Source organism: Ixodes scapularis, unplaced genomic scaffold (genome assembly GCF_016920785.2).
Source record: "Ixodes scapularis isolate PalLabHiFi unplaced genomic scaffold, ASM1692078v2 PGA_scaffold9__187_contigs__length_104089568, whole genome shotgun sequence".
Lineage (NCBI taxonomy): Eukaryota > Metazoa > Arthropoda > Arachnida > Ixodida > Ixodidae > Ixodes > Ixodes scapularis.
The window spans coordinates 80,287,159-80,315,127 of NW_024609884.1; the positions used below are offsets into that span (position 1 = coordinate 80,287,159).

The 27,969-nt window shown below is 49.9% G+C and overlaps 1 protein-coding gene across 2 annotated transcripts in view; it reads left to right on the forward strand.

Moving 5' to 3' along the window:
* Positions 1-27,969, forward strand: part of LOC115330994 (B-cell linker protein) — a 332,346-nt gene that overhangs the window by 236,711 nt on the left and 67,666 nt on the right. The window contains exon 1 of one of the 2 annotated variants that reach the window (XM_029993043.4): positions 18,432-19,609. The exons of the other annotated variant lie outside the window; for it this stretch is intronic. Within the exon in view, the coding sequence (XP_029848903.1) occupies positions 19,494-19,609 (116 nt within the window). The 5' untranslated portion in view covers positions 18,432-19,493. Of the gene's footprint in view, positions 1-18,431; positions 19,610-27,969 lie in introns of those variants that run through there. 2 annotated transcript variants of the gene reach the window in all.

Here is a 27,969-nt window from a genome sequence, read left to right on the forward strand (position 1 = left end):
TCCCCCTCCCCCCCCCCCCCCCTTTTTCCTAAAAAAATAAAAAAAAAATAAAAGAAAAACCTTTTTTTTTTCGCACTTTGATTAGAGCAGGGCCAATGGTCCTGGGAAAATGCCACCATAATTATGTTCCGAATTTCAAACCGTTGTCAAAAGGGGTCTTACCGCTTGTCTGTTCAAGGTGGATTCAGGGCAACAGGTCATTGTATATTCGGGTCACCACAAAAAAGCCACTCATTTGGTTTCCAGTTCGGGCCATGCGATTTGTGAGTTAGAGAAAGTACAGGTATGTTTTTTGTAACAGTGAAAGCTATGGATCACAGAGATTGTATAAAATAGGGAAGAGGGGCAGTTGAATCTTATCTCCACCTCGCGCGACCGCGGGCTAGATTGATGGAAGAGGATGGGATGGCTACGGGCTTTCTAGAGACTACCTCCGAGAGTTTATTGATTTTAAGGCATCGACGTTTATGGAAGCAACACTTTTGTGCGACTTTCGTCGTGGGACAAATTAGTATTGCCAATGGCAATGGTACCAATGCCGAATTCAGCTGAAGGAATTTTAATTGATAAAAGCGCGTTTTATTTTTTATCTGGCATTCCATTTACATCCGGTTATTATTTATTTATTAAAAAAAAACACTGCGAAACTAAAATGCGAATTTCGGAAAATAGGGAAACAAACAATAAACTTCGATAAACTCCGAACGTTCACTCCGAAAAACACCCTCAGAATATGATGAAAAATAAACTCCGAAAACACGGAATCTTAGGCATATACTATATCGAATTGCTTAAACTTCATTCTGCGGTCATGTCATTCGGATACTGGAAGCAGGAAGTCTTCTGCGGTTCATGAGGCCTGCGGAAGACCGCCACGTCTCTTTTTATTTTATTTTTTTTATTACGTCTTTTTTGTGGGAGTATGAGCGTAGTGTGCACTAGATACCCATTTTGAACTTTATACTCTTGCACTGTGGTGCAGTTGCTGGAGAACGCCTCGCTCGAGTGAACGGGCTGACTGCGGTTTTCCCACGGGCAGCCAAGTGCTCTCTCGGCCCGCATGTCTCCCCCGTTGTATACAGACTGGCATAGTCTGCACTGCGGTTGGCAGTCAGCGCGTGCGCCCGTCCGTAGGATTGGGAGAGAGCCTCACATTTGGCGGTCTCCTCGGAGTTCGTTGATGCGCGACCGAATGGCATTTGGCCCACCCCTTGCCTTCTCAGCACTCCCCCTTTTTCTCTCTTTCACGCTCAACGTACAGGATTCGAATTGTGCGTGACTTGCACGTGACGTCACTGCACCATGGAGGCTGCAAAAGGTACAGTGAGCGGCGATATGAGCTGGCTTCGTTTATAGTGCTCGCCGGAAGAGGGTAGAAAATGTCGCACGGAGTGCCTCCGGCCTGCTAAGTTTCGAAACCGAGTGCCGCACCGCAACATAGGATATATCCCTGCCAACCTCTTTCTTAAAGGCTTAGCGTATACCCGGGGACCCCCGCGTGACTTTTGTGCCTGCACGCCGCTGACCCAGCTCATACCTCCGCACCCTGCGTACGCGCTGAGCAGCAAGGCCACCCGAATAGCAGCTGAGGCGACGTCGAGGAAAGCCACGTGTAGACGGGGCGTTTTCTAGAACGGTTCTTCCTGCATTTAACGCAGCTATCTTAACGGTCTCCTCGGTAGCGTGTGTTACATATCGTAAACGGGTTAAGGAATAACAGGGGCGGTTGGTGAGCCCGACAGCGTGCCCCGCCGTCTCTTCGGACGTGGTAATCCCGTGAGCGATCTCCAAGAGGCCGCCGCGACCTCTGCTCCCAGCGGCCGTGTTTGAGCCAGCTGGAAAGCGACAAAAGGACGGCATCCCCGCGGAGGGCCCGGCTGGTCTGGCACCTTGTGGCCCCGCACTCCACCCGAAGAGGACGGGAGCGGCGAGGCGAAGGTCCCGTTGATCGGCCTCGCTACTGCTCGATAAGAGGGGCTCCCCGATTGCGTAAGCAACTCCTCTTCGGGACGCCGCCGGCGGAGCTCTAGACATCCAGCAACGCCGCCACTTCCTCCTTTTACACGACGAGGAAGCCGCTGCGAGCGACCGCGACAGCCTTTTCCCTTCGGCACGCTTTCCACGGGGCCACTCCAGGGGCTCGTCCAAGTGGTGCACAACACGCGGCAACACGCGGGGGAGTGACTTGCTACTGGGTGCTCCCGCGTCGTTCGTGGGAATCTCTGTGTTCTCGATGGGAAACGCGCACGGGATCATCACGTCGAGGGGAGTCGGAACGGCGTTCGAGGGACGTCATTTGGACTGCTGCGGAGCTTGTCCACGCACCTTGTTTACAAACATGTGCGTTTTCCCGCAAGAGCTTTGGGCACTATGCATGCTGCCAGCGGCTCTGTCTACCAAACCCCCCCCCCCTTTTTTTTGGGGGGAGGGGGGGGGGGGGGGCGCGAAGCATGGGCGCATGCCCCCGCCGCCTATAGTCCAGCTCTACCGCCACGGCGTGGCGATAAGACACGTGAGGCTGTGTATTAGATAACAGTTTCAACTCCTTATCGTTTCGATGTACTCTCACCTCACTGGTTTTTCCCCCTCTGACTCGAACAAAACACACTGGCCAGAGCCGACCTGTTGGAACGTTGCCACAACACGTCTGATAAAAGTGCTTTGCCATTTGTATTAATTGTCGTTTCTTGTTAAAAGAAGTATGAAGGGATTTCAGTATGACGTGGTGGCTCTGCCGCACCGGACCAGCACGGAACTATACCGCTGGCTGACATGCGAGGTGCACTTTTCCGTACTGCACTAGCTGAATTCGCCAACTTTTTAGATGCATATATCCACCTCAAACCTTCACAGTGTCCAGTTTATTGTGTGTGTGCGTGTGTGTGTGCGTGTGTGTATGTGTGCGTGTGCGTGTGTGTGTGTGTGTGTATGAGTGTGTGCGCGCGCGCGTACGTGTGTGTGTTTCTTCTCTTGGGTTCAATCACTGTGGAAGTTAAAAACTTTCAAGAACCGTCAACTACGCTCACTCAGGCGAAAATTAATTTGGAACACACCTATCGTGACATGGCCTGCCTCTCGGAACCAACAAGAAATTCGGGCGGTGCGTTTGAGAAAGTCAGTGGGTCCTTTGCGCGAGCCTGCGTCGAGGACTTAGACTCTCTGACCGAGTTTTCCAATCAGTCTCGATAATTTACCGTGAACAGCCACGAGACCGACGGACCAGATTATTTTTTGTTGGAGCTCTTTTTCTCTTTCTTTAAATTAAAAGGTCCAGTTCCGTTATCAATTTATGCGGGTCGCGCAGTTAGATTTGTTGATGATTCTGTTCACTGTATAGCAAAGAGGTTTATTTTATTTTATTATTATTTTTTTTTCAATGTTATTTGTACGATTCAACATCTCGTGAGGGTGAAGGCTTTTCCTTTCTTCGTTTCGTGGAGGGGAACCGGCGTTTTTGTTTTTGGCTTGTGTTGTTTCGTACCTGGTTGTTGCGGCTCCTTTGCTGTCTTTTCTTCTTCCCCGCGGAACAGCACTCATTGTCCGAACTAATTATCCGGAAACGGAAGTCTCCACCGTTCTCATAAGAGAAATGCCACCGTGTCGTTTTCAGCTGGCGCTATATCCGTGCTAATGAGCCGCATCTACAATGACCCCTTCGAGCTGACAATCGGCACTGTGTGTTGTTGCGGTCTTTGTGTCGCTATCTGCGCGGCCTGTATACGTAAGTGAATTCTACTCGGTGGTGGAGGGGCCCCAGCTGATAGAGGCCCACCGCGTTATGCGATACGAGCTGTGGAGTGGTACAGAAATCACTTGCGGGAGCCTGACTGAGTTCTTCGTTAATTGTCGCTCTGTGATCACGTTGTTTCGGTTGTACTCTTATAAAAATGCTGTCCTTGAGCGGACCTCCACGCCCAGAACGCGAAACTATACAGCCATTCGCGGCATATGGATGGAGTTTGTACAAGGACGAGGTTATGGGACGGTCATTCGCTCATTGCTGCGGACAGGTGGAGCGCCTTGGTTTCATGTCCCAGCGCACATTTCTGACACGGGCGAATGTGTACACTATTTACAGGCACACGCTTACGCACAGACAAATACGCACACGCACTCACACGTTACTCACGAAGGACCACACGCGTGCGTACACCGCGTGCACACAGACACGCAGACCGTGTCCGCGATAAAGCGGTTTATTTAAACATTTTAACGGATAGCCACTTTTAATAAACCACTTGACGCCCCTATGTAGTCTTTTTAGCAATGGCCTCTTTCTATACATGCCGCACCTCTCACGAATGTGAACCGTCCGCTCCTTCGGGCGTACAGACTCGGAAGTGACTCGAGTGAATGCTATATGCGTTCGGGTACACCTCTGCGGGCTCGCAACGACGCCGCCAAACTGAATACGGCGATCTCGCGAAGAGCCTGCAGGTAACCGTCTCGGGCCGACGGGACAGTTTGTGCCCGCCTGCGTGATTGCCTTTCGGCTCGTTTTGGCCCTGCGTGCGCCTTTGGTCGTTGCGATCTGAAGCGCGGCACCGCGGGGCTCGCGGCAGTATGGGGAACCAGCGTTGCTTGAGCCACTAATAGGAGTCTAATGGCGCGATTTTTGTGTCTGTTTGTTTGTGCCTCGAACGGAGGACGATGAGGACAGCGCAGCGCGCGCTTGGCGGAGAATTGGCCTCTGAAGCGCTGTCCTAATGCGGTCGCATCGTTCTCCTGACCCCTGCCGCCTATAGTGGAAACCCGTGAAAGATGCACTCTGGTATTGTCCTGGACTCGGCCGTCGTGCAGGGGCTCGTTATTTTTTCAAAGAGGGACGCGTTTTTTTTTTCTTTTTTATCCTCCGTCTTTAGCGTGTTTGTGTAGTCACTGATATAGTTCGTTTAATGCGGACATGTGCCACAACCGGGAATCGCATTCACGAGTCGTCTGCCCAACGTCGATTGGAGATAAGGGTGTCTCAAAGGCCGCACGCTTTCGTTTATAAGCGCCAGTAAACATTTATCTACAGATATAGTGTTTCAGAAAAACGAGTGCCTGTGGCAGTCTGCCACCCGCGTTCCTTTTTGAATAGCGAGACCCGTCATATATGACGTAGGTGTCGTGCTCCACCGATGCGAACCTCGCTTTGTCTGCCGCATGCAGTACATCGGCCTGTGCCGATTCTCCTTTGTAACCTGCGTTGATTAGAAATGCCTCAGAGGACAATTGAAACGATCGATATAACCGATGTGATGTATTCGTCCGAACAAAGGACAATGCACCGTCCCAGTTTAAGTGTGCGGAAAAGAAAAGGGAAGGTCCGGCTCCAATGTGTGTCACGTCTTCGGCGTCAAGCGAAGCGTGCGTGCACGAGCCCCGCTGGGATTTGGTTTCGACGTCGTGTCAGCTTTGTCGGTTCTTCATGCAACGCGGCTATGATGGATCGGCCATTAATCCATTCGCTGAGCTTCGAGCCTCTTATCTCTAGCGGTGGTACAAGCTTCCAATCACGGTGGATCAACTTCGCCGACCCTCCGTCCGTCAATTCGAACTGTGCCGCAAGTTTATATAAAAGCGTCGAGTTTGGGCGAAGCGCAGAGGTCGCGAAGACGCATGCGATTTTGCCTATAAAATGATTAGAAAGGCATCGTTTGAGAAACGCAGGGCTTATCACATTTCTTGCCTCGTGATTGCTCCTTGGCCGTTCTCCCATGCTGCCATCTCATCGACTGCGGAGCGATAAGACGATGTTCGAAACTCGCCACGCGTTTCTCAAGCACTGCTCAGCGACTACGTGTAGTAGCGGAAGAAAACCTGCATGATATTGAAAGCGAATAATGCGCGTACAAAAATAGTCCGCTTTCTCGTGTAGGAAACGGTGGTGCAACATGCATCGCGGAGGCTCCTTCGGGTTTACGGCATTGGGCACACTCTGTAATGCCTGGGGGGGCCCTAACGGTGGGACCAAGGGACATCACCGCCTGCTGCGATTGGTCAGCGCCGCACCGGCGACCAATCAGAGCAAGCGGCGATGTCCCGGTCCCTTAGTCCCGCCGTGTAGATTAGGGCCCCTGGTGTCATTTAGGAGGACCGCAATATGTCAGGACTCGCAATCCCAGCCCGCCGCTCGCCCTCTCGCGGACGAATGAAGACCTAGAGGAGCGGGGACCGCGGCGGAGACGGTGGCAGGCACGGTCGGCCTTGGGGCTGTTGTTCTGGACGGCCTGTTGGCGCATCGTGTAGTTTTTCTTTATTCATGTATTGATACTGTTGGCCTACTGGCCGTTACAGGGTTGGGTTGTCGACAAGTATACACGGAGAAACCGAGTGCGTTAACACAGTAATTGTTGTGGTCCGCTTCGTAACAGCGTTGTACGAGAGATCGCGGTAGGTCTCATTTCACGGGACCTTTTTGTAGATCGCATACGCTGCGGATTTCGGGTCCTGCAGTCGCCATCACAATCTGTGCTCAACGTGACGTCAAAAGCTCTCCCTAGTAGTGAAAAGCTCTTGCGTACGATTTACGAAAAGTCTCAGAAAGTAGGAGAAAACTGCTCGCACAGCGGTGATCACGAGCGATTGACATCGGGAATGGGTTCGCATTCTATTCGCTTAACGACCGTGACCAGGAACACGACAGTTTGCTCCGAGCACTCCTAAAAGACAGACTACGCTTGACTACTTTCACTTAAATACGAAGGCAAAGAAAGAAATCCTCGCAGCTTTTTTAAGCACGTCTGTGGTTCGACCGTGAGGTGGGCTTAAAACGGTCAGTTTTGGCGAGGCGGGTCGCGTTGATCCGAATAACGGTACACAGGTGTTGAATATATTTGAATATTTATTTTGGCGCAGCAACAAATAAACCCCCCTAAACATGTCGATTATCCCCTCAAACGAAAACAGCAGTGACTGGGCATTTTTTGCCCGAGTCGCTGCTCTTGTCGTTTGAGTGACTCGCGTCTCGTCGAGTTCCCAACGCTTGTGCCCGGGCTCCAATCGAAATTGATGAGCCCGGGGGCCCCTCATCGGAAAATCGTTTTGACGGGATGATCCCACACGGACCCCGCGACCCGTTACGTTTGGGCGGGGGTACCGTTTCGAGACTGGGCACGCAGTCCCGGATCGCGCAGCCGGCCACGGCGGCGGGGGCAGCGCTTCGGTGTGGGCTGCGTGACGTGGGTCGCGGTCTCCGAGGGCGGCCTCGGTCGCAAGTGGACGGCGCGACCACTCCCGGCGGCGTCCGGCGCGACGCGGACGCCCACGACGCCTCGTCGAACTCCTTCTTGCGGACCACGTCGTCTTCGCCCCCGCTGCTCCTTCCGGGGCCCTGCGTGCACGCCCGTTCCACCCTCCGGGCGCGGGCAATGGCGGCGAGCTGGAGCGCGTGCCGGAAACGCTAAAAGCTTATCGTCTGGACGCGTTGGGTACGGCAGGAGCCCTTCGCTCTCCGGTCCGGGCTGTCCTTTGTTCGTGCGCACGACTGACCGGCAGCGGTGAGGCGCGAGGACTTTGCTCTGGTTTGGTGCGGGTTGGCTTGACCGTGTCAGCCGGGGCGCCTTGGACGCGCCTGCCGACGCCCTCCTAGCTGGGTTACGGATGCGGCGCCGTCGCTTATCGTATTCTTGCTGCCCGAGGCCAGGCCGAGAAGTCAGGCGAGCTAGCGCGGAAAGGGCAAAACTCAAAACTTCGTGGCGCTATTTGCCCTTTTTCGCTGACGCAACCTCGTGCTTTTTAATGCGATAGCATTCTTTAGCTACTTCACCCGGTTTTCGCGATACGCTAGCCGGCCTCGAATGCGCCGTGCGTACGCGCGGCGGCGCGGCGCCCCCGCATACGCAGGTCGTCCGCATACGCAGGCGTCGCGCGTATGCGGACGTCGGCCTAGAGGTTGTCCGAGAGGTCGGCCTACGTCGTCTTTGATGTCGTCCTCTAGGACGTCGTCCTAGACATCGTTCTTGAGGTCGTCGTAGAGATTGTTCTTGAGATCCCCCTACATGCAGGTCGTCCTTGATGTAGCCCTAGGTCGTCCTAGAGGTCGTTCTAGACGTCGTCTTTGACGTCATCATTTTGGACGTCGCCCCCGACGTCGTCCTTGAGGTCTTTCTGGAGTTTGTCCTTGTGGCGTCGTCCTTAAGGTCGTCCGAGAGATTGCCCTAGAGGTCGTCCTAGACGGCTTCTTTCACGTCGTCCTCTAGGATGTCGTACTCGACGTTGTCCTAGCAAGCAGATAACCCCGCGCCGCGCATTCACGGAGCGGCACGCACTCACATTTGCGCCTAAGCTACGAAGCAATCACTCATGGTTGCGGCGCAAGCAGATAAAGCTGCGCCGCGCATACACACGGAGCGGCAGTACGCACACTTTCACATTTGGGCCCAAGCTAGGGAGCAATTATCGGTTTGAGTTTAGTTAGTTGATACATGCTCAATGATGATGTTCAAGCAGCTTGAACATTAAACGAGTAAACAGAGACGAAGCAATCCGTTTCAAAGTGGCGCGCTACAGTCGCGCCCGTGTTGGCGGTAACGCGTTACAAGTAGCGGCGTTACCGGTAACGCATTACATTTTCCAGTGACTTAGTAACGTACTCGTTACTTTTTAAAAAAAATACAATAACGGCTAACGTATTTACGTTACTTATTTCAAGTAACGGGTAAAGGGTTACGTTACTCTTTACACATTCTTCCCAAAACCTGAAAAAAGTACGCTTAAAACTTTTTCCTTGTTTGTATACTTCGTTCCACAGTAAGTTCAGACGCAGCCGACGCTACGAGCTAATGGGACCAATCAGACAGAGCCAAAAGGGCACCATCCTGGTGTTCGTCATGTTCCTAAATGGGTTCTCTTATCGCTGAACCAATCATTGACAGAAAGGGCCCAGTGACTTGCACTTTTGACGTCGCTTGATTGGTCGCATTAGCTCGGAGCGTCGGCTGTGTCCGTACTCAAGCCGAAACGAGGTGTATAGTCATTAACTATTGCACTCATTCCACTTGCCTTCAAAAAATTTGCCTGACTTTTCCACACGCAAAAAAGTTTCACTTTAGAAAAACCCCAACGGCCGCGCCCTTCATCCCTATGTCAAAAAACGATGTAAAAAAAAAAAAAAGAACGCAGTTATTTGTAATTTATAAGTAAAACGTAACGGGCGTTACTTTTTATCTGTGACGATACCGGTAACGCGTTTCTTTTATTAGGGAGTTTTCGTAGACCGCGCTGCCCCCTCCGCTAAGTCCTCCGCTACGAAGAAGTTGCTACTGCGCCTGCGCGCCGATAGCCTTGACTGTGGAGTTCCCGCTATCGTAGCGGGTTGCGGAGGGCCTTGCGGGACGGCGAAAACGATCTACGAAAACCCCCCATTTTGAGGTAACGTAGATCGCTTACACGTTCCTTTATTTTTGCAACTAACGGATAACGTATTTTGTTACTTTTTTTTCGGGAGCGCCTACAACACTGAGTCGCGCTGACGTCAATGACTGCGTCGTAAACCATTAATACAATTAAATCTTTACTTAAAATATGCGTCATCGTATTCACAGTGAGCATCGTCATGAGTCACATGACATATTCTATCGCAATTCATAGGCAACCAACAATAGTTGTTTCTGCAGCCAATTGTTTCCTTTTTTTTAAATTATTGTCTCGCATTTTCACACTCCGTCTTGTTAAAGTTTTCCCCTTCACCGTGCCTACACTCCACGCATGCTGACCCGCTTTAAAAGAATATTACCGCAAGCCATAATCTGCGGGCCGTCCAGCGCAATGGCGCGCGGGGCAAAGTCATTCAGGCTTTCACATTTCTCGCAGTTGTTATTATTACGCCAGATAAATCGATAAATCCAATATAGCTGCTCGGTGCGTCTCCTGCGGCACAGATGCGGCTATTCCGGAATATTCCTGCGAAACACCAGAGGAGCCGAAGTGCGATCGAACGTTAATTTCGCTGGTGCCGTCACAACTTTCAACGGACAAAACGAAAATACGCGACGCGGCCGTAAGACAAGCTATAGGGAGTATTCACTGGCGGCCATAGCTGTGTGCGCGAATGCTGAGCGCGTCCTGATGGCGAGCTTCCACAGTTCTTTTGCAACGTGCATTCCGCACCATCAAGAGTGCCGGTCTTAGCAGCCTATCGATGTGAGCTCGCTCTGAGCATGCGCTCTAAACAGCACCCACTAATATGGTGTCCAGTGAATACCTTATAATAGTGAGGTTTAACATTGCGCATCCGATCGAACGCAAGCGCTGTACGTTTGCGTTAGCGTTGCGTGTTCCCCACTGGGCGTGCGCGGAGCCCAAACTGCGTTCTTGGATTGTCGCATGGCGACGACGGGCATGCGCAGCGTGGAGCGCGCAACGCTAACGCACAGCGCTTGCGTTTGCTCCGATACGCAATACTAAAACTCCTTTTCCCTCTCAACCCATAGCGGTGCATGCTTGTCCTAACTAGTCTGAAACAGCGGCGTTGGAGGCTCGCAAATTTGATCTCAAAGTATACATTCTGAGGTCGGACATGTCCCGCGAGGGCGCCAAGCCTTGCCGCGGTCTCCGCGGTAATCGTGGGCGATTTGGCTGTGTCCCCCCCGTTGTTGTGTCACGCGGGAACCGGCCCACACGGAGACAAAGACGAACTTGTCGGTTTTTTCTCAGCGCCGCGCGAGCCGGCCTTCCGTGGCCGCGGCCGCGGCCACGGCAGGCGAGGAGAACTGACCGTGAGTTTGTTTCCGCCTCTCGACAACGTCCTTCCCAGCGGTCCTTCATTCGGACGCAGTCAGGACCGAGCACCACGCCGCCTGGTTTTCGTTCTTTTTTATTTTTTTCACTGGGAGTGCGGTGTGCCGCGCGGATGAACTGAAAAGAGTTGGCACGCACGCGAGGTCCGTCTCGGCCGCACGTTTCAGGCGGCGTCTCTTGTTGCGGTTGTTGTATGTTGCGCTTCTGTTTGTTCCCCAACGCGCGACCTCCTTTATGTTCGAATCCTGGCGGGATCACCGATCCGATATGTTGGTGGGGAACTGAGGGGAGCATCGCACCATAGCGACCGCCAACAAACACTGCAGGAGACTGACGCAGCTCATGCGGCAAGTATACTCCTCTCGAGAGCGTCACCAATCCGCCACAACACCACACGTCCCCAAAACAAGCACCTTTGTTTGTTTTTTTCTTCAATTAGGAGAGCATCTTTTTCCAGCGTGTCGATAAACATCACTATGCCCCGTTATCGAGCTTCTGAGTTCGTGCGTGCCCACCGGCGTGCATGGCGTGCCGCGGCCTTCGCTGCTTGCACGAACCGAGGCGTCGAACCCCGCCTCCCATCGCCGCGCGTTGTCGTACGGCCGCGGCCCCTGCCAGCGACCGGCGGCCGTTTTCTGAAAGTCCGCCGTGGCATGGCACGTCGTCCGAAATAGCCGCTCGTGAGACTCGTGGGAAATGGGCAAAAGAGTCTGCCGCAATGCGAGCGACGCGGTGGGCCCTTATCTGGGGCGAGGATTTGCAGCAACAGTCTCGAAGGAAGGTCCGCTCTCATTAGTGCGTCCGGTGTCGCCTTTCTTTGTCCGCGCGGCCCGCGGCGGTCCGACGTAGATGCAAATCGGCGAAAGCGGGTCGCTCGTGTAAAGCATATCGCGACGACCAGGACCTTCTCGCTCGCGTCGCATGGAGGGTTAAAGGGAGACTGACGCGGTATTTACGCTCGTCGAGGTTTTTATTTGAAGATGGCCAATAAGAGTCCAACTACCCAAAACACAAATCCGGCTCGAAATTCGTTTTCTTTCCGCCCGAAAACAGCCGTTCGAGAATTGGCCGGTTTCAGTCGCATTCTCTCTCTTTTCCATGGTCACGTGGCGTTCAAACTACGTATACCAAATATATTCCAAGTCGTGGGTAATCTAAGACACACATTCAATATTCAAAATGGAAAAGAATATTGATCCCATGGAGCTGTAAATACGTTGATCGAAAAAAAAAAATGTTGCGCGGATCACATGAAGTACTACGTGCACACGTCATTCTCAATACATATCTTGAAAGGGCCCCATGCTGGTCACTGAGAGTTATTTTAAGTTACTGGTTTCTTCCAGCGTTGGGAAGTACTTTATATACATTGTACTTAACTACTACTTCAAGTTGGTTTAGAAAACGTGTACTGTCATTTCATCATTTCTCGCCGAAGAATATCACGCATCTGTCTTTTCCAGAAGATGTTTTATTACCACCCTCTACTCAGACAGCCTCTACTGTTAGAACCACATCGTTCATCCCGACGACTTTTTAACTCCCTTAGTGTACGTCGCATCCATGGTTCCACTGTCACCTTTAACAACTCATTTCTTCCCCTTGCCATAATAGAGTGGAACAATCTACCGGACCATGTAGTGCTCATCAGTGACCCCGACCTCTTCAGACATGCTGTATCGTTTATATTTAATATGTAATCAGTGCGATGCTCCTACCTATGGCCAGTGCTCAGCCACATCTTGTTTCTATGTTTTGTTTTTTGTTTTTATTGTATAAAAGTTCTACTTGTGTGCTTCTTTGTAATGCCCCCCCCCCCCCTTATGTAATGCCCCTGGTGGGGCCTTTAAGGGATAATAAATAAATGAAATGTCCCTTTCAGTGTCCCTTTAAAGGATATAGTCGATCCATTATACCGCTGAGGGAGCGGGCATCCAGTTCGGCTTAAAGGATTCCATTCGGGTGACGTCAGGGATGTTGTCCTCCCCGAGATGATTCGACCGTGAATGCCCAACTAATCGCCATGTTTTCGTTCATCAGCAAACTAGTGACGCGCATTCACAGTTCAAGTGACTGCATGCAGTTGCTCGTCGCGACGTGGCCTTTAAAGCTGTGAATGTCGATTCCAGTGATGCGATTGCTGCGGCATTTGCGCCAAACTGCACCGAAACGCTCACCCTGGTACATCATGCTGCAATTCACCAAAATATGAAGAATTTGTGCCAACACTGTGGCAAATCCTTATTTCGCTTGATCAATGCAAAACCTAGTAGTTCAGTCGTCGCCACACTCCCAGATTGTTCCGAGCCGCCTCGGTGGGTCCGAGGCGAGAGCGCCGGCCTACGGATCCCCAGGTGGCGGGTTCGAATCCCGACCGAGGTGCCCGCAATGTGACGGAGGCTTATTGCGGAGAAGGCGCCGTGTAATCGAGCTTTCGGTTGCACGTCAAAAGATCCCCAGGTGGTCGAAATTAATCCTCAGTCCTCCGCTGGGGCGTGCCAGATGCCCGTCGTAGGTTTGGCACGTAAAACCCCCACATTTGACTTTGATTTTGTCCAGATTGTTCAGGTAAGCATGCGCGAATTTTCAAAACTCTTGTGTATCGCTCTTCAATAACGTGATTTGATATGATCTTCGTATCGAACATGGCGCAGTACTCGGAAGTTATGGGATATTTCTCATTTTCCGTGGTCTGTTCTGACGGTTTGATGATCTCCGTCAGGTGCTCTTCTTACCGCGCACTGGTGCATTACAGAGAAGCTGCACCCGCGGAGTAGGCATTGCGATTTTGTGTGTGTGGCTTCGCCGCGTAGCACCCCATGTTAAGTGGTAGAACAGTTTTCCAGGGTGGAGTAATACACGTCCGCGTTCGTATTTCAAAAGAAAGAAAAAAATGTTGAATGCTGATTGACAATATATATGTGGCATTAAAATTTTCGCTATAAAATTGCGAGTGGTTTCTACGATGGACTGCAACCTTCTGACAAGTTGCGTGCGTCATTGGTCGCAGTCGTGTCTTTTTTTTAAAGATTTATGGAAGGGAACCTGAAACTTTTGTATTGGGAAAGGATTTATGAATCGCATTGATAAGTTTTAACTGGGCTGCGCCAACACCTCCTAGATAATAAAGCCTAAGTGCTTAGTAGGGGGTGTTGACTACGTCAAAGGTTGATTTTTATGTTAATTAATTAATCAATTAATTTTATTTATTTCAAGTACCCCCAGGACCAGAGGCATTACAGAGGGGAGTGGGAGTAGTAAGGTGATTAAATAGAACACTCCGAAACAAGGTGCTGATGGTGACGGTATGCTCCGGAAGGTCGTTCCAGTTTACAATGGCGTCCGGGAGGGCAGGATAAAGGTATGCCGTTGAGCTGCATTTGGGCCGGGCTATTTTGCAGGGTTGATCAGACCTTACCGAAACGCAAGTGGGCGGGTGAAGAAGAGACTGGTGTAAGGTTGGGTTGTAATACATTTTGTGCAAGAGACACAGGCGGGAGATGTTACGACGAATAAGAAGATTGTGGATGTTAAGTTGAGCTTCCATGGCAGACATGTTGGAGAAACGTGAGTAATCAGACAGGATGAAGCAGACGTCTCGGTTCTGGACCGACTCCATTGTGTTCTCTAAAGTGAATGGGTGAGGACTCCAAATGGAAGCTGCATATTCTAACTTTGGGTGGTCAAGGATAACATAGAGAAGACATTTAAAGGCAGGGGAGGCGAAGCTAAAGTTGCGGCTTAAATATCCTGAACCGCGACTTGCTGATGCTATGATAGTATTAATATGAGTATGGCGGATGGAGATCAGAAGCAATGTGGACCCCTAGGTACTTGAACTCGTTAGTATACACAAGGGCTCTACTGTGAAGGCTGAAATTCCGCTGGGGAGAAGATGGATAACGGGAGAAACACATGCATTTACATTTACATGGGGTCCGAAGATTACCCAATCAATATTTTGCTACAGCATCAAGTATATTTTAATAAAGTCAAAAAAACGCAACTGCTCGAAACCGAAACCGAAACTGGACTGGGAAGAAAAAAAGAAATGTAAAGGAGAAGGAAGTTACCAAACATCACGTGGCTGCGCAATTTTTTTTTTTTTTTTTCAGTCAACGTATTTCCAGCTTTTAAGAAGCCACAAAAAATGGGTATCATATTTTTGTCTATTTTTAGTATTGAGTGTGTGCCTTCGATGACCCACGACTTTGATTATATTTGGAGGTTGTGCCTAAACCATAGAAAAGGGCACGTGACCACGGAGAAGAGAGTGATCACTCAAACCGGCCAGTTCTCGATCGGCAGTTTTCGGGCGAAAAGGAAACGAATTTTGAGCCGCGGATTGTGTTCTGGGTGGTTGGGCTCTCTCATATGTCATGTACAAATAAAAACCTTGGAGAGCATAAATATCCTGTTAGTGTCCCTTTAAGAGTCATCTGCCACGTAGAACACCAGTCGGCTATTTTATTGATGTCAGTCTGCATGTTAAAAAGACATCGGGATTTTCTTTTTTTTTTTTCTGTGGACGACACAATCATCCGCGAAGAGACGAATGGAGGAAGAGATGTGAAGTGAGAGATCATTTATGTATTTTAGGAAAAGCAGAGTCCCAAGAACTGTTCCTTGAGGGACACCCGATGTGACAGGAATAGAAGCGAAAGATGCGTTGAATCAACGCGGACATACTGTGAACGACGCGAAAGAAACGAAATAATCCATGCCAGCACTTGAGGATCAAAGTTTACGGTGGATAATTTATTAAATTAAAGGTTATGCGGAATCTTGTCAAAGGCCTTAGCGAAATCGAGAAACGCTGCATAAGTTGGATAACCGGAGTCCATATTCTGAAAAAGGTCGTTAGTACGTCAGGTTAAGTTTGGTATCGGAGGACAGGGGACTTGCGAAAACCATGCTGAGAGTTGCAGAGGAAGTTGTTATAATCGAGAAATGTATGGAGTTGCTTGGAGACGATATGCTTTAGAAATTTAGAAGATTTGCAAGTTAAGTAAATTGGCCTATAATTGAGAAGGAATGTTTTAATATTACCCTCGTGAAGCGGGGCGACCCTGCCGAATTTCCAATCGTCAGTTACCTCTCCCGTCTCCAGCGATTGTTGGAATATTCTGGTTGAGAAAAGGGCAGAGGCAGGCTTTGTGCTACGAACCACTTTATAACTTATATTGTCTATGCCACAGCACGAAGATATTTTTGAAGAATCAATAATTGTAACAATTCAGGTGAAATCGATTATAATAGGATGCACTGGGAAGCAATCGCGTGAGACGGGGAAGGCATGATTGACACGAGTGGGATCAGTAAAAACACTCGAAAGCATATGATTAAAAAGAGATGCGCATTCATTATCCCGGATGGGAATATCCAAATCATCAACTAGCTTAATGAAATAATGTGGCTTTGGATTCACAACAGACCAGAATTGACAGGGGTTAGTCTGCAGCATACTAGGGAATGTATCATAAAAGAAATTACGTTTACGCTCACGTAACTGAGTTTTATACCTATTGGCGCAAACATTCTATCGCAACCAAGATTCTGGCGTGTTCACAAATTTGGCTGTACGGAACAGTCGTTTCTTTTGGTTGGAAAGAGAATGGAGCGAACGAGTAAACGATGGGCTCGATGCATTACATTTGATTACGGTACGAGGAACGTAGAGCTCAATAAAGCCATGCAGCTTATGTCGAAATAAGCACCAATTTGTATTAACACTTCTAGACTTAAAATTCAAAATATACAAGGGAAAGTAATTTTATAGACACGCGTTAATTAAATCAGTCACCCTTATTGTACAAACGTATTTTCTTTTCCACACGCCTATACACTTGGGGGGGTTAGAACATCAAGTAAACAATGCAATGCTTTGTGGTCGCTCAACCCATCTAGGCAGGACATTGAATGAGCCAATGCAGGGCTATCAGAAATAATTAAATCTAGAGAGTGCTAGAAGAATTGCCTACGACTCTAGTGGCGAAAGGAACCAGCTGAGTGAGATCAAACGTCAAACACAAATCTAGGAAGAGGCCCATACCGTTCGTGGACGCAGTCAGTAAAGTTTAAATTAAAATTGAACTGATTTCACCAGTGGAATGAAAGCTTTAGAATCCTATTAATAAGTTACGCTGTATTTTAACGCATTCTTATTCTCACGTGCTGACTTTGCACTACTATAATATCCCTACGTGTAAGGTGCCATTAATCACCTCTACAAGTTCACTTTGCTTCGCAGTGGATGTTAACAATATGGCTGCACATAACTGGGAAGGCAAAGAAGCGCCGTCTTTTATATTCAAAGGCCAATGCATGAATCTTGAAATAGTATTCGCAGTGGAATGAATGATAATGAAGGTATGCTTCCAAAACTTTTCTTTGCTGCTCCAAAACGGACTTTTGGCTGCTCCAAGAGGTGCGCCATAATGACTCGATCCAATCACATCTTGGCGATTCTGAGCCATAAATATTTAAAGATACCTCTCTATGCTACAGTTGCTCCTACACCAGTTCGAATCGAAGGATCCTCTTACGTTGTGCGGCCTGACTTCACCAAGCAGAGTGGTTGAGTCTGATCTTAAACCGAACTACTTTGTTTGCGCACTGACCAGCCGCTGGTCGTAGCCGTGAAAACCGGTAACAGGCGACAGCAGTTTGCTCCGTTCCTTCCTTGATGTGAACATAAAAGCGCCTATTTATTTCATTAGCGAAGGCTGCGTAGAAACAGCTGGAAGCATCTACTTAAAATTCACCACCTGCGCGCCATAAGTGGGTTCGCTGCGGTAGTCCCCTGAAACGACACGTGGGAATTTTCCTCGCAGCGGCCAAGCCATCCCGTTCCAGACTAAACCGCGAGACAGCTTCGGAACGTTGTCTCTCGAGCATCCGCCAAAACGAAGGGACAGTCCGGAGCCGACAGAGAAGAGACCAGCTTGAGCCCGGGGCTCTGGGATCCTTCCGATATCCCGGAATATCCAGCTCAAAGGGCCGCATGTCTCGAAAAACAAAAGCCAAAAAGAAGTAGAAATATACGGGCAGGCGAAAGACTGAGAGGACGAGACGACGCTAACCAGAGGAGATGAGGAACTCCCCCGGTTCGGGGCCCCTCCGTGTCATCCTCGTGAGCCCTGCGAGATCTCAAGAGACTCGGCTTTCCTGCAAGATGTCTTCCCGGCGCGCCGTGATCGGAGGTACAACACGGACCCCTTGGATTCCCCAGGGGCGGCGATCTGGACGTGCGACAAGACTGACGTCGAGAAAGAAAAGCGAGCTTCGTTGCTCTCGTACCCTCGAATAGCGGCGTTCGCACGTACACACGGGGACCACGGCGTGATCGGGAGAGCAGTCAGACATGGCCCGAGGGGGTCGCGTATGCCGAACGTGGCGGCTCGCGGGCACACGCCGCGGCCCGTTTCGTAATCGGCTTTAACGCGAGATCGGGCGACACTTGGGCCGCCTGGATTTCCGCGAAAGTTGTGGGACACGCGAAGAGGAGGGGGAGACAGTGGCGTGTTTTGTTTTCGTTTTTCTCACCCTACGTCAGCGGTGACGAGGGTTCGCTACTACGCGCGCATGTGGGACCGCATTCTCGGCGGGATCGCGCGTATCGCGGTCAAGAAAAGTCTGGCGATAAGGGCTTTGATTTCCGGTGAGGCGGTGAAGGACCAGAATGAGGGCGTAACATTGGCCTTATCTCTATTCCAGCAACCGCTTGGCGTTTTGATCTAGAGATAGTACCCGCGCGCTCAACTCTCTTGCCGATAGCCGTTTTGTCACGTACTTCGGCGTCCCCGAAATTCTTATGTCGGCTCGCCGACATTCTTCTCTCCAGCGATGGACAATTGTGGTTATGTATAGGCTGACAAGCCATCGATCTTGGTGGCAGATTTTCCTCACCTCGATGCTCGATCCCCTTCCCCAAAACACTGTCCACGTCCTTGGCTTCCGTTTCGGGTTCCACCGGGCGTTAGCCCGATAGGCCCGATAACGGCGCCTTTAACGCTCGCCCGAGGAAGCCGGGTGCAAATCGTTTCGCGCTACATCCTCGAACCAGCATCGACGTGATTCCTACAGCCGTGGCGCGGGTAAGATCAGCCTGCCACGGTCCAGAGCACCAGGCGACCCCCTCGCACCCTCCCCTCCGATCTGTCAAGCGCCGCGCACACTTCCTGCTGGGACCTCGCTGCAGCAGCCCCGCGCTCTCCTCGCGGCAAACTCCATCGCGCCGGATTTATCAGTGCGTTGCGGCGCCTTCGGCAGCTGAGCGAAGCCTCGAGGATCGTCCTTTCGGTGGGCTTTCCCTTCGAGCGTCCCCGTTGGGCTTGCCCGCTCGCCACGGCGCGCGCCCCCCTCGCCTATCGTGGTTCCCTCACCTGCCCAAGGAGCCGCCTTCTTCAGAGAGCCGCGCCGCCGCGCTCCAGGGAAGCTCCCGCACTCTCTGTCCAGTGCGGCCAGCGTGCGGCGGGTACCCGGCCAGCGCGCTTTTGCCTACCTTCCCCGAAGAAACCCAGCGAGACCCTCCCAGCTCGCCGCCGAGGACTTGCCAAATTCTATTTCGAGCGGCCACTTGTCTCCACCGCGGACGGGATGCAGCCAGCGGCGCAGGCTCCGAGTCCGCGCTAGGCGCTACTCCGGGGCTCGCGCTCGCTGCCTGGTGCTCCTCCGCGGGATGTGCGGCCGCTAAGACGGCTGCGCTGCCCGAGTGCGCCCCTGGATTGTTGTGCGCGGATCGGACGCTTTCGGGCGGTGGCGGCGACATGAAGCGCAGCGGGATCGCTGGGGGCGGCAGTGGGCTGGGCAAAGTGTCCGACCGATGGATGAATAACGTGCAGGACATCATCGAGTGGGGACACGTCAAGACCTACATGCGCAGGTGGGTGTCTTTTCGCGCGTCACCCGCGTGGTTTCCCCTTTTTTTTTTTTTTCTTACTGTTCTTTTTCGGTGTCGGCTGATGACTTCGGGGTATCGGCCCGCTCGCGTCTAAGCTGCTTTGTCGTGCGAAGGATTTCGGCGTTGCAGAAATCTTCTGGTACTGCGCCGAAACTCTTGAGCATGGCCTTTCGACTCGCGAGCGAGTGAAATGTATTTTGAGAATGTGGCGTTGCAGAAATCTTCAGGTACTGCGCCGAAACTCTTGAGCCTGGCCTTTCAACACGCGAGCGAGTGAAATGTATTTTTAAAATGTTTCTGTGAGAAGGGATGCATCCATGAATTACGGCCGCGCACCAGTATATCGCCTCGTTTGCCGTCAACTTCGTCGAAACCTTCCAGATACGAACTTTATTCTTGTCCTTCGTTGGGACGGTGCCTACGACGCCCTCGCTCTTTCTGGTGTCGTTTAAGATGTCGGCGTTTCTGTCGGATTTCTGGCTATTGTGGGCTGCACTTATATAAACAGTCGTGTCAGCGTATGAAGGTTTTGGCTCCGTCGCTGAAGTTTCCTGCGGTGTTGTGAGGGGCCGCTAGCAATGGTTCGAATCGAATTGCGCAGTGTCATCCCTAGTTTCAACACTTAAACCATTTGCCATGGCTGTCCCTTCCACTCTGAAGGTGATGAATGACTGTGTTATTAGACTCGAACCATTATTCGCACACCTTTGGTCTTTATGCGAGGGCGGGTTTCCAGCAAACAGGGGGTTCCGCGGACTTATACGCGGGCGGCGGCTGTGCCTTTGATAGCGCCGTAACGCAACTATAGTGAGATAGATGGGTGGATTCGCAAGTTCAGCCCGAGCTTCCCGAAGGCCAACGACCCCGAGCCAACGCGCAGCCTCTGCAGCGGTTCCGACCAGGATCTTGCTTGTTATGGTCTGGCCCATTCTGCTGACGCGCCAGCGGGCTTCCGTTATTTTGGGCTCTCAGTTTGGGAAAGCTGTATATCGCGGCCACTCGATTCCCGCTCCGTCTCTGTATGTAGGAAACGCTTGCTGGCCACGAGCCGAGCCTTTTTTTTCGGCCCGACTCAGTCAGTACTCGGCTTTTCATGTCGCCCTTTTTTTTTTGTGTGTGTGTGTGTCTTTTTTTTTTTATCCCTTTATATCTTTCCTTGTATAACGTAGTATATGTGAGAAACACGAAACTAAAACAGGTGTTGTGTGCTTCCTTCCCTCAGCGTGTACTGTGAGCGTTGTTTGCCGTGCTAAATCCGTTCCGTACACTACCTAGACAGCGAGGCCATACCGCTGGAGTTTCTACGCCGACCTACCGCGAGCCATTGTGGGGCGCGGGTCGGACGTTGCGTCGACTTTCGGCTGAGATTCATGTTCAGTCAGTGAGAAACACAAGGGACGCTCAACGCTCATGTCCAACTTATGCTCCGGCATCCGCTGTAGATTCCCATCACCCGTCCTCTCAATGTTTGACGTTCAAGTTTTGTTCTCCGCGCTTGCGTGCCATCTGATCGGACTGCGTATTATCGCGGACCGACTTAACGTCGTTGTCTCTGTCAGTCATTTTGCACATTTGGTGCCAATACCTAGTGTTTTCTTCTTTTTTATTTTTCCCCATCTCGTGTTTACCAAATATTGTGGTGTCTGGTGCTCCGTCGTGTTGCTGTATCGTTTTCTCGACTGCGGTTACCGTCGACGGGGCATTGCGCGCGGGTTTGTTTCGCCTGTCTGAAATTCTTTGTTCCGTTCATTTTACCTTTGTCCATAAAGGATAAACGTTCCCATCAGGGGTGGTGATTCCCAGCGATAAAATCCGTTTGCAATTACGAATCGTCTAGTATGTAGAACGTAGAACATATAAAACTTGTTTTCAAAACGCAGACGAAAATCTCTTCTCTCTCCCGGCCCTTCCTCCATATAAGTGTTTGGAGAGGTACAATCAAAAAATATTTCTCCCTTTACTTTCCCGCCGTGTCTCATATCTCGTAGGATACTGAAGCGCACTTCACAGATAACAGAATGCCGAGCGCATGTCTGCGTGGCCTCTGACGTATTGGGCCAGTTGCACGGTTCAGGGCACCGATATCGGGCAGCCGATGTCGCTCGAGTGACGAGCCAGATTGCAAGGCGGGGGCTTTTGTAAGTTGCGCTAGCAACTTCCCACTCGGATGACGATCTTCGGGATGAGTAGTCATAAACCGGCTGTAATCGACACCGGACAAACGCGCGGCCGAAAAAACCCGGTGTCGTATAAATAGAAAAAAAAAAAATGCACGAAGTTTTTGACAACGCTTTGCACTTTTCTAGTCTGTCAAACTGAATCTATGTTGACACTTGCTTTGCGTCGATGCAGATCCAAGAAAGAAGGCAGACCAGGATTGCGATCAGATATCTTGAAACTTGCATAGAAAAATAACGATATGCGAAGACATGTATAACTTCTAACATGTATTTTTTTTTTCGTTGCGCTTACATTGTTTTGGGCCAGTTTTCTCGCGGTCAAATGGGGTTGAGTAGTACATACGTGTATCATCGATAAACAGTCTAAGGTGCAGGCGACACTGTAGGTGCTGCGGAAAACAGAACATGACAAGGAACAGCCGTGAAAAAACGGCAGAGACACTTATGTGTTCAGTGATGGAAATGCTGCGCCAAAATGTGCCATGAACGAGGCTCTGCTACATCTTGCGCCAAAATGCCATTTTTACTCGCAATTGCGCCACACCGGCGCCGAGATTGGAGCAAGTGAGGCTATATTTTGTATTTTGCTCAATTAACTAATTAAGATTAATTAATGAACTTTTGAAATATTCAATTTCGAGCAAACGTTCCAATGGCGAAGTTCTAGAGCGTCCTCAGAAACATCAAATTCAGTGGTTTTTATCAAGAAACCTCTAATACGGTTCGTTTTTCGGGGCTTCAAGAGAGTGCCCAAATTATAAAGAAAAAAATACAAAAATAAACGCGAATTTGTCAACAGCGCTTAATCAAGAGTGCTCTAGTCAGCATGCAGGCCTAATTTATTCAAACCACGGCTGAGAGCGCTGCAATGCAAGGTGCACATGCGCGAAGTCACGTGTTTTTTTTTTTTTTTCTTCCATAATGCGCAAACTTTTTTCGAATCCCATTAAAAAAAAGGTGTTAATGTTTCTTGATAAATACCACTGAATTGAATGTTTCTGAGAAGGCTCTACAACTTTGTCATGGGAACTTTCGCTCTAAATTGAATATTTCAAAAGTTAATTAACCCTTATAAATTAGACATTTGAGCAAAATAAAAAAAAATAGCCTGACTTGTTCCAAACAATGCACAAACGTATTCGGTTGGTTTCATCTTCCTAAAACGCACCCAAATACTTTTAAACCTCGGCTCAAGTTACGTGGAATACCCTGTATAATATTGTTCGACCCTAATATCCGGAGAAGTAGACGGAAAGAAAAAATGTACAAATATGAATTTCACCGCGTCTGTACTCTTCGTATGGTTCGTTTCGTCTTAGGTCTGAGCACAGTCAAGCGCTCAAACACATACAACCACAAACGTACACATACTAAAAGCGCAAGTCACGGGACATTCGCTGCACTGGATTGAGATGAAAGAACACCTACAAGGAGATGAGGAATGCCCCAATGTCGCGCTTTGATGCGGCGAATCAACCGGCCAGCACATTGGATGCTGGGCATTAGGCGCTCTGGCCGGTTGATGTTCTGGCTGGTTGATCGCCGACATCGTCTAAATTTCCAGACGATGTAGTCGATGTCAGGAACTGAGTCTCCAGAAAACTTTGCAAAATAGTAGAATTGCCGATTGCGGCTACTGTGATAAGACGAAACCATGGTCTTGTACACTCGATGGGATCACTTGATTATCGTGTTTGTCACATGCCTTCGTTCCGTGGTTGCAAAGTACCGTGGCACTTGGGCGCCTCTCGCCAGGGTGCGCGTGTCGAGCTTCGCCGCTTTGCACCGGAGTGCTAGGAGCAGCGGCTGACCTGGGGGAGCGCCTGGCTTTGCGCGATAGGCACGCAAATAATGCTCAGGATTATTACCTTCTTTGTCCTAATTCTAAGCTAATCTATAATAAATAAAAAATTAAAAGAAAAACCTGAGCTTAGAAAGAGAGAGAAAACACGGATCAAGATATATTTGAATGAATGAGTATAGTCCCGTGCAGCTGTCGATCGAAAGAGCAGCCAACTTCGACCTAAATCTGGTTCCCACACCGCTTAAGAGCAGTGTCACCTTTAAAGCGCAAGTGTGGGCCTTTATATTTTGGGCTGGTTGTTTTCGCAGTTTATCATATTAAGAGTCTTGAGTTGGTAGGTGCATTAAACTTTCAGGACGCTATTTTATTGGTAGACGTGTTAGCGGATATGCTGGTCCTTGCTGGCATTTTACAGAAATATGTTTGCAGGCTAAACAAACTACCGAGTGTAAAATGGAGAGGGGAGATAGGGTTTATTCCAATGAATTTACTACGATTCCATTTTCAACATTTTTTTTTTTAAATACCCATTGTAAACCAAACGTACTCTAATTAGAGCCTTGTTTAACCCCTTACCCATTTTTAGTTTCGGGTAATTTCTGACCCTCAACTGCTTAATTGTTGTCGCCAAAATTACATTTGTTGCCTTCAAAATCAATTTTCTAATCACAAACAAAATGAGAGCATAAAGGAACAAAATCAGTGCTGCCATTTGTTGGCAGAGCCTCAAACCAAACCGCGAGCGAGTCTGGTTCGTCCAAGACAGTTGAGTGCGTGGACCGAGGAAAGCAGACGAGTTATCCTCGCCCTGAACGGTTTGGGGACGGCTCCATGTGGACGAGCTGGGCTCGTCTAAATCGTTAAAGAAGTTGAGAAGACTGTTTTCCTTTTACGCCCTATCTATTCTTATCATAAACGGTAATGATATGCTCGAGTATCAAATAGTAACCCTTGATCACTATCATAAATGAACTGATTTAGAGACGCGATCACTTTTTCCTTCTCAAGTGATGTGCCAACACTCCTGCTCCAAAAGCGTCAGTGGCTGCTCCAAACCAATATTTTGTCTGCTACAGAACCTGCTACAGAAGGTTAAATGCCGCTTCCATCATTGTGTGTTGTTTGTGCGTTTTTCAGTCTTCAGTTTGGACTGTAGCATCGTTGGACATATATATGCGTGATTGGGCATTGTCTGTTTCGTATTTTTGCATTTGCGTGAACTTGTCAGCTGGGCTCTTTCGTATTTCTAGAGGTGCCTTTAGATGAGGCAACGGGGCTGCTGTTAATTGCACTGTGTTTGGACCCCGTGTCTAGCGAGAAGGTGCCATTAATGACTCGAGCGTACAATTTGGACCAGTTTTCAACTGCGGCTGTCCTCGAGTCTGACCAGAGTTCTGAGGAATTCGTGGTTGAAGAACTGTTCCAAGTCTGATCTGTTGGCTCGCAGGAAGGGAGGTCACACGCCCAATCATGACCTAATCTCGCCAGCCGAACACGGCTCGTTAACCTCAAAATCAAGTAGCGTTTTGGCTCCTTGAACAGTCTTATTCGGCAATTCAACTTGTTTCCGAAAAAGTGTTGGTTGCGCTCGAAGATTCGATGAAACTAGTAGTACGTTCCATAATAGTACAGTGCTAATCACACTTGTCTATAACGCGCGAGCGTGCGGCTTTCTCCGGGGAGCGCTAGGCTGGTGGCATTCGCGGAAACTAGGCTAGTCACGTGGCGCAACATGGAACGGCCCGCTCGAGGGGTGTCGTGCCCACTCTATCAGCTTGATAAGCGATAAGAGTAAAGTGGTCTATGATATATTCTTGTTTTTTGATGACGACAACGTTGATACGCCTTCATGCTTTAGCTTGTTTATTGTTCGAGCAATGATGTTTGTAAAAAGCGTGCGAGCAGCCTTCCGCATTCGCCGCCAGCTGATAGAGTGCGTAGGACACCCCTGGAGCGGGCCGTTTCATGTTGCACCACGTGACTAGCTTAGTTTCCGCGAATGCCACCAGTCTAGCGCTCCCCGGAAAAAGCCACACGCTCGCGCGTTATAGACAAGTGTGATTAGCACTGTACGTTTATAATCTGTGTGTTCGCGGGTGGGGCGCTGATCGGCGCAAAATTTCTTCGACATGTTTGCCTCGATCAAGTACTTCCTTTTTTTCGTGTTTTCCTCGTTGCCTCTAGTTGCTGACACTCATACCGCTCGAATGTCGTCATCGTTCCGTGACAGTCGGAGCGTGGTGCGTCCACCGTGCGTGATTATGCTCGGAGTGTTACGCCTGCTATTTGTATTTCATTGAAAAGCCAAAGAGAAGGTTTCTGTTACGCTGTTACTCGATTCGTTTCCAAGCCAAGTGCTATCCCCCCCCCCCCCCCCCCCCCCCTTAAGCCGATATAACACTTGTGTCAGGAAGCGTGGACGGGTAAGCTGAGATGGGGGCAATAATTTGTGGCCACAGTTTAGCCAGGCGAATATAGTATCCGATTCATGTATAATTGATTGTGTTTTGCTCTGTGCGCTGTATTGCCGCGTTCGTGGCCGAAAAGGAACGCTTCTCCACACTTCTAGGAGATTCGAGCCTACTTTTACCTCGAGGGTAAAAGATGAGGAAGCCAGAATGACCTTGATGAGGCAGCTCACTCCCGAACGTTCTATGACTCGGCGTCGACTATTTCGTGCTACATTGCCAAGGCTATCCTAGCATCCGCAGTGCTCCAACTCTGTCAAAGCACATATGACGCCGAAGGGCGTGTGATCTGTCTCGACATCGCTCTCGGCGATAAAAGGCAAGCCGTAGTTCTGGTAGAGATGTCATCAGCGAAAGCGAACGCTGGTCACACATTGGACAAGAGGAGTGCGTCAACGTTCGGCTCAAACTTGATTCGAAGCCGAGCGCTGACGCGGCACTCGTTTCCAATCTGTGTCCAGCATTGGCCTTCGCTGGGGACTCAAAAATATCAGCACTGCGGCCTTGTCTTTTAGCTGGTGTAGTAAAAGAGCCCGTCTTATCAACTTCTACGCGCCCGCCGATAACAAACGTTTGAACAATTTCTTTTCAGACCTATCTCGGCGTCAACTATTTAGTGCTACGTCACGAAGGCTAGCGTAGGTTTCACAGTACTCCAACTGTCAAAGTTAGTTGCGTGAGCGCGTGCAGTTGAGACGCAAGATAAAAGCAAGTACTTTCACAGCAGCGCGGGGCTGCTGTGCTGTGGAATGGACGTTACGCTGGCCTTGGCAATGTAGTACGAAATAGTTAAGGTCGAATATCCGAGATACCGAGTGTAGTGAGTAAAGAACCGAGCCCGGTCTTGCCGACTCACTCGAGACTATCCCGACGACGACACACTCTCGCGCAAGCCAGTTGTCGCGCTGACACTCGCTGCTGCTTTCGCGTCACTCGTTCTCGCTTTTGTTTCTGGCACAAATTCGCCAATAAAACTCTTGTTTTTTTGTAGTTTACGCTTGTCAGACTTTTTTTTTTTTTATCAGAGACAGTATTTTCACTGGGGTCACGGGAATTTGTCCTCTGCCCTATCATCTCCTTTGCATGCGTTGTACCACGTTGACTTTATCGCTTGAAAGCCAGGCCAATGTTTATCTCGATGTTATTGCTTACATACCTCGTCCTTGCCTGTATACCGTTATCATCCACGGTTCCCGACGCGTATTTTCACTCGTTTGTTTTCTGTCACTCCAGTTTGTGTGGCTGGTTTTGCAGCGAATAAATTTGACAGTTGGGTTCTCATATTAGTGCCTTATGTATAAGACTACTAGAGGTGAGCTGTGCTGACTATATGCAAGCAAGGATGATTGTACGATAAAAATAAATTTAAAAAAGCTATTTTCTGGGCACGTGACCTGCTCTGACCATTGGGGCTGTCAACTCCGAGGGACTGCTCTCTCGAGACCCTATGCGACTAGAAACAGAGATGAGACGACGTGAGCGCGCACGGGGACGTCAGAATGCCGAGCTCTGGTTTGAATGAGTAGTGGGTTGATGCTCAGTATTCGAACGCAAACGCCGGTGTTCGGCAGTCGAACGCGTTCGAAGAGTGAGAAGAGACAAAGGCTTTGCGTCTACTCATATTCCAACCAGAGCTCGACGTTCTGACGTACCCGCGCGCGCTCTCGTCCTCTCTTAGTTTCTCGTCGCAGGGACGGCGGCGTCTGTTCTCAACTCGCTCATCGCGGGCGCCGACCCTGACCAACCTTTGGGCTGGGAAGTTAGCCTGCGTTGCGAGTTGGATACCTTATCTCGGGGGCTCACGCGGCACGTGCGGAACGGGACCACTTTCCGAACTTGACAGATCCCGCTCGTACAGTTATCGCTCCGTATCGGGCACAAGGGTGGACG